The sequence below is a fragment of the Nelumbo nucifera genome, chromosome 2 (genome assembly GCF_055504915.1).
Source record: "Nelumbo nucifera cultivar China Antique chromosome 2, China Antique-T2T, whole genome shotgun sequence".
Classification (NCBI taxonomy): Eukaryota; Viridiplantae; Streptophyta; class Magnoliopsida; order Proteales; family Nelumbonaceae; genus Nelumbo; species Nelumbo nucifera.
This window is the reverse complement of record NC_142650.1, coordinates 45,662,436-45,675,042: the sequence shown is the minus strand read 5'-3', so window position 1 is coordinate 45,675,042 and position 12,607 is coordinate 45,662,436. Positions and strand designations below refer to the sequence as shown.

Here is a 12,607-nt window from a genome sequence, read left to right as displayed (position 1 = left end):
ACTGCAATTAAACAAAATAAGATAAAATTTGAAACAAAAAATAAGTCAGAATAAATCATTTGTACTGCCATAGTTTTGCATGTGCAAATTTATTTGCATTGCAACCAAACACAACCTAAATAACAAAACGAATCACTACTTGTATGATTTCCACCCATCGGAGTTGAACCATATACGTATTTGGGCTGTAAAAGAAGTGGTGGAGAGGGATAATAAGCTTTGGAACTCAGGACTAACAACAATGGTGGGTAATCAGAGATGAAAAGCAACGGAGAAGGAGATGCATGATAGCAACGACACTCGGCATCCTCCATTGTTGCTCAGGTGGAAGCCTGTCGGTGCTATAGTAGATGTAGAAACCCTTGAGCCAATGGATGAAGAAGACAAGATATCCTGTTTCTCACATCTCAATTGTCAATCTTGTCAATTTTTTTATTTATTTTATTTTTTTAATATATCAAAATAAGATAAAAGGGTAAAATAGTAAACTGCCAATATCCATTAACCTATTTGACGTCAACTTATTGACATGGGCCACTGGCCATTTTAAAAAGTTGTGGCAAGTTTCAGACAATCTCCTTTACATTTAGTACGACTTGATGTAATCACTTTGTAATGAACACTACTATGGGCTTAATTTAGGCTTACCTCGGTTTACCACAACCTGAAAGGCTAATGGTTAAATTTGAAAATGTTCTTAGGCTTTTTTCTTAACTCTATCTTGAACAAAATCATGAAAATTTTAAATTTGGAAGCTAAGAAGTTGACTCGCAAACCACAGGAATTGATTATTTTAGTGATATTACCCAAGTGGTAGTAGTTGATTGATTGTGATAACTGAGCTTGATATCACTTAGGGGGTATTCTATTTTTGGATTTTGAGAGAGGGGAAAGTTGGTCAATGGGATTTTGGTTCCTATTGACCAAGAACTTATGTTCTTTTTTCAGATTTATATGGGGGTCGGGGAAAGTTTATTTTCTTGGGTATCACTTACTCCTCCTAGGTGGGTAAATAACTTTCCCACCTAACAAAAAGTTGCCAACATTTTAATGGGACAAAAATACCCCTTTTAATAATAAATTTTTATGACTAAAATGGTCATTACCTTATTTATATGAGAAATTAAAGAACATAAGTAAATGCACTTACCTGGGTAAGTATTTTTCAGGAAAAACTTACCTAGGTAACTGTACTTACTCGGGTAAATAACTATCCAAAAAGTGAAGAAGGCCTTAATAGTTAATTAAAGTCGTAACAATGGAGTGATTGTGATAGTCGAACCTATTGTCACTTAGTAATCAACTACCTGAAAGGTAATAATAGATTTGTTGTGACAATTGAGATTGGGTTTACCATGTAGTCGACTAGCTATCAAAAGATAGTAGTTGACTACAAGAGAAAAAATATTCCGTCTTGTACATAGTAGTTAACTACCTATTCTCTGATAGAATGAAGTGGTCAACTGCTTAGTCATAATGGTCAATTACTTTACGATGCAAGGTTAAATTTTTTACCATTTACTCTTTCATTTTTTTTTGATAAACCTTCAGCTTCGTTGGGAATAAGCTTTAAATGTTTTTTTAGAGTAGTTTCATCACCTCCCAACGGCTCAATATCGATTACAAATGCTCTAGTTTTCATTCGTGCTATTTATGCATGAGTTTAAGTAGAACAATGTTATGATTATTATTTTCATGCTTAAAAAAATTACAATGTAATTAAGATAAAGTAGTATAATATATAATGTGTTGTGTTGGGCCCTGGGTTATGCCAGTATGGGCCATTTTTTTTTTTTGAGTTATGTCATGTTGGTCCATGGGCCTGAACCCCCTAAACCTAGCATGGCCTGAGTATTATAGTATGCAGGTCATGCATGGGCAGCGCAACCCACATTACAGTAGCTGTACATTTATCTCAACCTTCACGATTTTGCACCTATGAAAACAAGCTATAAAAGCAGAAAATGTTGTAATTGACATTTATCTCAACCTTCACGATTTATCTCAGTAGTGCAATGTCTGACGGCCCCTCCGGCCCTAGTGGCAATGGGATTCTTGGTCCTTGTGGCTGTCAACGATAAAAAACTAATTAGTCACGAACTCACGATTTATCTCAACCTTCACGATTTAGGGTAACCCATACCCATTACCCCATCCCTCATAGCCCCTTCGGCCCTAGTGGCAATGGAATTTGACCGCTGGTCTCCCAATAGAGAAGTCACACTTCTTCCAACTAGATCTGTTTATGGGTCGGGTAGCACGGTGGCCCAGCCCAACTCGCACCCCGGTCAGGCTTGGATATGTAGTTAGGCCTACGGGCCTGACCTCGGGCCCAAAACACCAAGCCCAATTGTGTTTCGGGCCGGGCTCGGGATTTGTCAAAAAAGCCCTGCTCGACTAATTTTTATAATATAAAATATATAATATTTATTATAATATACATATATATATATATTAATAATTTAATATATATAATTTTTATTTTTTTCTTTATAATTTCTCTCTCTCTCTCTGTTTAGCTGCTTTAGGATAGCAGCGGCATGAACTTTAGACTTCGGGCTTTTTATGAGGGCCAGGCTCGGGCTCGGGCCTTCAAAAAATCTGTTAATTAAGAGTGAAAGCCCGGCCCATGAATAGGTCTACTTCCAACTAGGTTATCAATAGGGGTGTTCACGGGTTGGGTTGGGTCGGTTTGAATCGTTTTCTTCAACCGACCTGACCTAGTCGGTTTACTTATTGACTAAACCGAAACCGATCGATCCTGGAATAAAACCGACCCAAACATGAAGGGTCAGTTTGGGTTGGTTTATCGGTTTAGTCGTTTTTATATATATTTTAAACTAAAATATCTATTTATATTTAAGTTTATTTCTTTTTAGTTTTTATGCAAAATCAAAATATATATTTAAATCGATTAGTCTTTTATGCAAAACTGATTTTTTTGTTAATATATATTTAAATTTATACAAAACTGAATTAAATATTGTACCATTGTATTATATTTGTATTGGTTTTACGTTTTTAGTTTTTATCATAAATAACCAATTTTTTTCAAAGTTCAAACAAAACACAAGTAAAATATATCAACATTTAACATATAGGGTAGGGACTAATTAATAATTACTTCAACATATAGGGTCGGTTTGGTTACTTAAACCGAGTTATCGATTTATTTTCTTATACAAACCGAAATTGACACATGTTGGATGTCCGAAATATCATGACTAATTAGTTTTTGCATATCAAAACTTAAAACTTTGTAGAAAGAGAGAAAAGAAAAAGACGTTGATGATTCCTGTACTCAATCATGTCCATTCCTTAGAAGGATGGAAAATGTGTTGTGGTACAAGCAAGCAAAATGTGTTTTATTCATTAAAAAGAAAAGAAAAAAAAAAGAGCAAGCAAGGTAATTTTGAAGAATTTCAACTTCATGACCTCGGGTTTGTTTCAACTTTCAAGTCATTGAAAACTTATCAAATTCCCAACCTAACCCTAACCCGACCCAAGTTGAACCCCACTCATGGGGAAGCACGCACATACTGAATACTGATAATATGTCATAATGCACATACTAAGATCATGTATTATTGTTTGGACTTTGGACCCGGCAGAATTTTCAGTTATAATTTCTGCCATTTTAAAGCAAAAATTTCATTTCTATCAATCTTCAAAACAATCTGGAAACGAAACTGTTTTGGTCACTAATTTTTGGGTCAATTGTTTGATCGTCCGGTTTGAATAGACGGTTCATTCTAACAGCAAAATTAAAAAAAAATTAAAAATAAAAAATAGTCAAAAACTGTTGAATGGGTCAATGAATCGACTGCCCGGATCAATGATTTATTGACTTTTTCAACAATTTTTTACCAGATTTCAAGTTTGAAATAAAATAAAACCAATTACCTGAATGGATCCCAGGCCGAAAACGTTTTCAACGGCGGTTTGAAAACGTTGTTTCAGATTGTGATTTGTGAACGCCTGTTTTGAATTAATTGATGACATCATGACATACCTGGGTTCAGATCTTCACTCAACGCTTTCCCAACACAAGGGAGATGACATGTATTTTCTTCTTTCTATTGGTTGCGTTTTTCTCTATGAAATGGATGGACGTAAAACTTTTTTCGGACTGAAATATTTTATCTGCCACTTATTTTCCTTTAGCAGCTCACTCCTTCTAATGTTCATATGCAACAAGAGAAAGGCCGTATGCTCATTTTTTCCATAAACGAGAATTGGGTATTAGATTTAGGAGATTCAAATTTATAATGGAATGAAATTCTACATCTACGGATGTATATATATATATATATATATATATATATACGACTATAAATGCTACATAATTATTGAGCTTAAAGAGATGGGCTAGAGGCTGACACCCATTAAGAAAAAATTAGAGCCTCCTTCCATAATTGAACAAAGAGTTGAGGCGGTCCAACTTGGATTAGACTTTCAATCCATCCCAACTAACACTATAGTGCAACTTGGGCCAGCCTCAAACTAGCTCAGCGATTTTAAATGTAAACCAATGGTTTTACCCTACACGTTGTATTTTATAATTCCTCTTAATTATTAGGCCCTATTTGTTTACTGATATGTCATAGGGATAAGTTAATCAATTGGCTAATTGACCAATTTCCTCACTTTGAGACTCGTAGTAAAAGAAATTTTTAAAGAGTATTATTGGCCATTCAGAAAATCGATACTTTCCTAAAGGGTGAATAAATAATTTATCCGCTGCTGAAAATGAAAAAACAAATAAGGCCTTAGGGGATAATCACCCTGACAATATAGATTAATTTAATATTTATTATTTAAATATAATGAGCCAGAAACAAAATCATATACACCAGGCTGGGCTGGGCAACGCTGTGTGTGTATGATTTTGTCTCCAATCCATCCGGTCCCTTATTATTTATGCTTATATAACAATAACAAAGTAATAAAGTCATAAACGGGTTTGTTTGAAAGATATAGTCATAAAGAGGGTGGTAACGTCATTTCGACCCTGAGGTATATTCGTGATTAAGTGGAAAAAGCAGACCCAAACGTTGAAAGAAAATGCCGAGCTGGACAACGAGGCCTTCTTTTGGCGGTTTATTGGGAGAGTTCTGAGTTCGTTCTGTTACACGTTAACGAGAGTACACTTCCTTGGAGGAGACATTGCTGTATTTTCTCAATCCTTTATATTTTCCTTTTTAAACATTCTCTCTTCTGCATCTATTTTCGATTCTGTTTTCTGCATCTATAATTTTATTTATTTTTGGGCGGGACTCGGGAGTGAAGGATATGGGATTTCTCAGTAGTTTACTGGGAATTATTGGTTTTGGAATCGGGATTCCGGTTGGGCTTTTGGTGGGATATTTTCTTTTCATCTACTTCAAGCCCATTCATATAATTATAAAGGTGAATTCTTCTTATCTTCTCGTCATTATTTTTAGGTATCTAGCTTATCTTTGGTCGTCTGCTAAATCATCTGACGACACATTTGGTGAATGAGAGTTTCCTTTGATCCTCTTCTTTTATTTAACGGTCGGATACCCAAGTTGTATGCACTGGTCTTACTTTGTCAGTTGCAGGTGTCCTTGGTTGCGTTTTTTCTGAATTGTTTCCTTGCAAAAGAACTCTTTTCTTATTCAGTTTTTTCACATGTGGATGTTTTTCTTCTAGTCTAATTTTGGATTGCAGATTTTTCGTTTTTCGGGTCTCCTGATATTTATTTATCACTATTTTATTCTATTATTAGCTACAAGATTGACGTCTTGTTTAAAAGGTTTTAGGATCGTTCATCTTTGAGTACACATTTGAATAGTTTTATTGGGTGTTTTATTACGTGATCCTAGATACATATGTGATTCGTATATGCCTTTCTCTCTGTTTGGTTCTCCATTTTTGTTTTTCTTAGGATATCTTTCACTTGCTTTTGTTCATATGTAGGTATCGGTTCTCTTTCTAAATTTTATTTTTCAGTGTAGACCATTCAAGCTGTGTTTGTTGTTATAACATTTATTATCTGTTTTAAGTTGCATTTGTAAGCAAAATTGGGCAACCTTACATATTGGTTGTCTATGTACTTGACAAATTATTTTATTTCCTAAGAGTTTATATTGTTTCTTCACATGATATTTTAGAATGTACTTTGTTTTGCTTTTTATGCCGCAAGCAGTTTCTTGATTAGTTATCCCCTTATGCATCTGAGGTGGTCAAGGAGGAAATAGGCTGATGTATAATATTTTTCAAATTTTATTTGGAACAAAACTAAATTTGATGCCAAATTGAGATCTGAAATCCTGACCGGAGCACCTTCTCTCTTTTCATACTTTATCAGTTCAGACACCCACTCTTTCTATCTAAACATGTAAATAGTGATTTAGTTGGAGAACTATCTTCTCTTGTTTTGCAAGCCTACTGATGGTCTATGTTCATCTTCTGATTCTATATTTTGTCTCCATTTCATTTTCCTGATCAATACTTTTATGCTGCTATAGTTCTCAACATTCTCTGTAATAGTTAAACTTCTTGAACATACTTTTGCAGGACCCAGTCATTAGGTCACTGCATGAATTAGATTCAGATGCTTTCTATGAGCTCTTACCTGAGATTCCACTATGGGTGAAAAGCCCTGACTATGACCGGGTGAGTATTAAAATGTCTAGCTTAGTCGGTTCATTTAATACCAAATAGATATCTTCTTTTCCTTAACTTTTTGTTTAATTCAGTTTCTATGATGCTATTGATCTTCTTTTATGATGTGCAGGTTGACTGGTTGAACCAGTTTATTTTTGATATGTGGCCTTACCTTGACAAGGTGACTCTCAGTTTATACAAATTTCATCTTCAGGAAGGAAAAATACTATGCCCATATAAGATTTGATTGTCTTATTAGCATGTAGATTTGGACATTCTGCATGCAAGATGCAAATTGATAGGTTTCCATTCCTGTCAATTTTGTTTCCTCTACAGGCGGTATGTGGTATGATAAGAAGCACAGCAGGCCAAATTTTTGTAGAGTACATTGGGAAATTTCACATAAACTCAATAGAATTTGAGAGTCTAACTCTTGGAACTCTTCCCCCTACCATACATGGTAAGAGTTTAAGTTTCATTTGATGACAGTTACTGAGAATAATTCTTGTATTCCTCAACACATCCTAGGAATTTATAAGAAACCCAAATTCCTTTTTGTCATGCACCATCCTCTGTCTCTAAGGTTTGTATAGCAAGTCTGGAGAGTCTAACTTTGCCTCATTATCTCTGAAGATCTCAAGGACCCAGTGAACAATCTATCACCAGGGTTAGGCTAAAATTTGTCTTCCACGGAAGCTTTCCATCTACTTAAAGTTTTTGCATTTCTTTTTATTACTCTTTTTTTTTTCACATTTCCAATCAATAATCAATCTTATGAAATCCCTAGAAATAGAATTTTGACAATGAAGTATGCATTCCTATTCACAATATTCCTCATTCGAATTTCGTCTAGGCACAAGAGCAAGCTTGAGCACATTATCTACAATGGGATAATTTAAATCACCTATCAATGGACTGTAAGTCTCTGACAACGTAGTAGTATGTTAGAGCACATCCATGGCTGTTGCAACCACCTTTCATGGTTCCTTATTTTAATTTCTTTTATTATGTTTATATTATTAGTAGTAATAAAATGTTAACACAAACTAGCTGCTTCTTTTTCAACTTTCCAGGGATTAAAGTATATGAGACCAATGAGGAGGAAGTTGTTATTGAACCACTGGTTAAATGGGCTGGCAATCCCAACATAATTCTGGTGCTAAAGTTGTTTTATCTACGAATCACTTTTCAGGTCAGAAGAGCTCAGGCAACATTATAATTCATAACAATATATTGTGTGTTTTCATTTTGAATATGAGGACAAAGCTCCTAAGAGATTGGTTAAGCTTGTTGTCAGTTGGTAGATTTGCAAATATTTGCTGAACCCCGCATAACTTTGAAGCCTCTTGTGCCAAGCTTCCCTTGCTTTGCAAGCGTTAATTTGTCTTTGATGGAGAAGGTAAGTGACAAAGTATTATCGAATTCATAAAAGTAGTACTTTTCTTTGGAAGTTGCTTGTCAAAACTTAGATTTTAACATGGTTTGGTTGATTGATAATGATGAAAACCATCATACTAGGTTTTATATTTTTTTTTACCTGGACATTTAACGACACTGAATTCTGTTTTTATGCCCAGGTTTTTTAGATGTTTAAGACTTTAAGGTGTTTTTTTATTATTTTGATTGTTGTCTTAAGGTATTTTTCTCAAGAAAATGAGCCCCATGTAATTAAGGTGTTTTGCTTGTTTTCATCTTCAGGAGTGGGTTCAACGTAATATTTCAACAATAAGTAAGCATATTAGATAAAACAAAAGTGGGCCCCACTGTGATAGCAACTTTCTAGATTCTGAAAGCCTCTTTTTATAGTTTTCAAGATCAATTTCCTGGCATCGGACAAATCCCAAATTTTGAAATCAAAGACCACAATGGCAAATGGTTCTATGCATTTTTTGGCAAAAAGTTGCTGGCAATGACCACCATGCAGAAAACAGGAAGCAACCACAATTTGGAGCCTGCCCTAAGATTAGTCTTTTCCGTTTCCAAATGCATCTGAATGAATACTATTATTTCCTAATGTATCATGTTTTTCGTGACATTTGCAGCCACATGTAGACTTCGGATTGAAATTACTTGGAGGAGATATCATGTCCATTCCTGGCCTATATCAATTTGTCCAGGTGGTACATTAGTAATCCTTTATGAGGTTTAAGTTGGAGTGTTAATCAATGGTCTAATATTGGCATGTTTGGTTGATAATACAAGTCAACTTTGAGTTTTCAGTTTAATGAACTTTTTGATGTTTCTTGACCACATCTTTGAGTTTCCATTTAAGCATCTGAAAAGTCCAATATCTGTCAAAATGAATTCATTGTGACTGTGTGCAAGCTGTTGAATTTGTAGTTTATTTTAGGAGAAGTGTAACAATCATATGCTCATAATAAGAGCAATGCTTTTTTGTACTGTTTTAACTAATTACATTTAAGCATTTATCATTTCTTGCAGGAAACTATTAAAAAGAAAGTTGTAGGCCTCTACCTCTGGCCCCGAATCCTTGAAATCCCCATCCTTGACGGTTCAATGTAAGCTTTTGCAATTGAGATAATATAACTTGGATGATTTGTAACTTACAATTATCATTTTTTTTCAAACTTCATTCTTTTTGTTTTCAAAACTAATGGAGAGGGAATTGCTCAGTGTCTGTTCTGGGAATTTTTTGATATCAACAATTGGTTGAGTAAATATAGTTTGATGAGAATTAGAATGCTTAAGTCCAGCATTGATCATATAGGAAAATTATCAACTTTTCATCAACCCACGGTTTTAGTATCCAAATTTTTGGAGAATAATGAGTTTATACCATCAATCTAGGCGTGAACCTATGCCATATGAACTCATCCTTTTCATTCATCTTTTCTCTCGTTGAGAAATGATTTCTGAAGTCTCTCTTTGTATATCAATTTCTCTTTTGACAGAGGAGTACTGAAGGGCCCTGTTGGTATACTACACGTTAGGGTTATACGGGCTATCGATCTTTTGAAGATGGATTTCTTGGGAAAATCCGATCCATATGTCAAACTCAGCTTGAGTTGTAAGAGGCTTCCAGCAAAGAAAACCAAAGTCAAGAGGAAGGATTTGAATCCTGAGTGGAATGAGGTGTTCAAGCTAATTGTGGAAGACCCTGAATCTCAAGTCCTTCAATTACATGTCTATGATTGGGAAAAGGTTTAGATCTTTGTATGATTCTCAGTCTCAAAAGTCTTATGTTTCTTTTTCTCATTATCAAATTTAAAATGATTTTTGAGTTAACTCAAAAAGGTTGTCTTAATGTTCAACAATGAAATGATGAAAGATGAGCCTTGTTTGTAAAAGACATTTTAAGTCTGGATTTGGGGCTGGAAACAATTGCTTGGTGTAATGGTAAAATCTTGGCCTGAACCCATGATCAAATCTGAGAGTACCCACTTTGTGTGAAAAATGCCAAAGGTTAGGTCCATATCCAGTGCACCCCTTCCAAGACCCACATGGCTGGGACCAAAAGTGGGTAATAGCCTTTTATTTGGGGTTGGAATCCAGACCAACTAAGTTTGATGAATGAGTTGAGTTTTAACATTTTTATTGAACAGGTTGGGATGCATGGAAAATTGGGAATGCAAGAAATTCCTCTGAGATCTCTGGTTCCACATGAAGCAAAAGAATTTACACTTGATCTTCTCAAGAACACAAATTCAAATGATCCTCAGAATAAGAAGCAAAGAGGTAAAATTATGGTGGAGCTTACCTTCAATCCTTTCAAAGAAGATACTGACACATTCACCGGTCCTATGAGTGGAAATGGGAGGAAGGAAAGTAGGGTTGGAGTAGTTTCTGCAGATGCGGACTTGAGTGGGGCAGGGTTACTTTCAGTAATGGTCCAAGGTGCTGAAGATGTTGATGGGAGGCATCACAACAACCCTTATGCTCTGATCATTTTCAAAGGAGAGCAGAAGAAAACTAAGGTTAGCTTTCACAAAAAAAAAACTTGGATTCAATATGAGGCTTTCTTGCAAGTTCTGAGTTAAATATTGCTGAGTCAGAAATAATATTTTGTTGGCTTCAGAGTGGTCAAACTAGCTTTCTATTGATCTATAAATATTTCATCCATTTATTGACTGGTATGTCAAATTTTGTTCAGGTCTACCAGGATTGATGTTAATTTATAAAAAAAAAGGCTGTCTCAGTTTCAGAGATTTTTCCTTAGAAGCTGCAAAGAAAAACCAATTTCTCTTATTTTGATTTTTGGGGTATTCTCTTCATCTCATTTTTGTGTTTAATGTTGTTTTCTACAGATGATGAAGAAAACCCGGGACCCACGCTGGAATGAAGAATTCCAGTTCATGCTAGAGGCGGCCCCTTTGGATGAGAAGCTTCTTATTGAAGTTATTAGTAAGCGGACATGGTTAGGTTTCAGAAAAAAGGTATTTCAATCATCCATTTACATTAGCTTACTTCCATATTTTACAATCTTTTGTTCTTGAGTTATCTCTTCATATTATGTAGGAAGCATTGGGGTATATAGACATCAATCTAACTGATGTTGTGAACAATGGACGCATCAATGAGAAATACCATTTGATCAATTCAAAGAATGGAATGATACATGTTGAGATACGGTGGAATACAATATGAGCGAACGAGAGATGCACTGTATATTCCTTCTTTCTGAGTAGGTTGTCTATAAATAATGTTCAATTCTTCTATTATAAACACTGAGATTCTTTAAAATTTCATTAACTATAGATGTCGTCAAAACCAATAACACTTGGGTATGCCATGGGAGGGTGGGGGACAGAGAAAAGTTTGAAGGGAAAGGAAACCAGGTTGAAAAACAACATATCCTTTAGGATCAACTTTTTAAGCATGATCAACTCATTTTTTATATGCCTGCACCAATTGTTTCATTAACTTCCAAATATGTTTTGCAAAATAGTTAGATTCTGCTGGTCATTGTGGAATCATGATGCACATACAGAGTGGACGTCCTTGCATCAGCCATCAGGGGGATTTTTTTTTTTTTTTTTTTTTTTTTTTGTGAAAAAGAAGCAGTTTGAAGTTTTCTTCTTTGATGGAAACTCCCGACTGCATTTGGGGGTGGGCTTACTTCAAATGGGCTAGGCCGGAATTGAACATTCAGGCCAACTTTATCATGTTTAAGCCACAACAAGGTCTTTAATCCAGTTAGCTTGTGGGTTATTCATGGCCTTGAAGCCCAAACCATTTTAGAATGTGAAATATGATTGAGCAAGTGGCTCTTGACAGAGTGAAACGGTAGAGCAGGGCTTTTGTACTGTGTAGTCGGCTCCAAATAGTTCGGGCAATGCTTGAGTTGAATTGGTGATTTTATATTATATATACCAGAATAACAATTTGACATAAAAAGGAAGTATCCTTCCTCTGAGATTGCACCCATCACCCGTGAACTAATAGGCTTCAGTAATCAGTACTGAGGAGATGAATTGGGTCAGCATCTACTCGGACATCTAATCGTTTAAGTATCCAAATATTGAAATTAAAAGCCTGGCCATCGTGGTCGTGGAATAATGAACAGTTCAATCACTTATCAGCGTGAATTTTGATGGATTTTCATTGGTTCAGTTTAAGCCTTAGTACAAGGAGCCGTTAAGTGTACGAGATCTGACTGCAATCTAACTCCACCCACCCAGTTCCAGTTGTTGTTCATGTTATCATAAAATATTTAAGATTTCTCTTTAACATGCGCAAAGTCGCAAACCATGAAAATGGCTTTTGCAATAAAAATAGGTTAAATGGCTGGAATCTCCCCTGAAGTTTGATAACTGTAATTACCTCCCCTTTTAACTTTCTGACACAGTACAAGTAGACCCTATCTGTTAGAATCATGTAACAAGAGGCGCAAAAATGTCTAAAATACCCATATTTAAGATTTTCATAAAGTTTGTAGTAATTGTGTAGGTATTTTGTATATTTTCTTGCATCTTGTTAAAAGATTCTAATAGAGGGGGTCTACTTGTAACTATGCAGA

At 35.1% G+C, this 12,607-nt stretch overlaps 1 protein-coding gene across 2 annotated transcripts; it reads left to right on the top strand.

Moving 5' to 3' along the window:
- Window positions 1-5,188: 5,188 nt before the first annotated feature.
- On the top strand, window positions 5,189-11,331 carry LOC104602599 (synaptotagmin-3-like). 2 transcript variants are annotated; one of them, XM_010266334.3, is made up of 12 exons: window positions 5,189-5,409; window positions 6,541-6,639; window positions 6,761-6,811; window positions 6,967-7,090; window positions 7,704-7,822; window positions 7,928-8,029; window positions 8,673-8,747; window positions 9,073-9,149; window positions 9,543-9,792; window positions 10,194-10,565; window positions 10,896-11,024; window positions 11,107-11,331. In XM_010266334.3, the coding sequence occupies exons 1-12, from the start codon at window positions 5,293-5,295 to the stop codon at window positions 11,233-11,235; spliced, it is 1,644 nt and encodes a 547-aa protein (XP_010264636.1). In that variant the 5' UTR covers window positions 5,189-5,292; the 3' UTR covers window positions 11,236-11,331. The 2 variants fall into 2 exon arrangements, with proteins under 2 accessions (XP_010264636.1, XP_088753256.1); XM_088897130.1 differs by lacking the exon at window positions 7,928-8,029.
- Window positions 11,332-12,607: the final 1,276 nt, after the last annotated feature.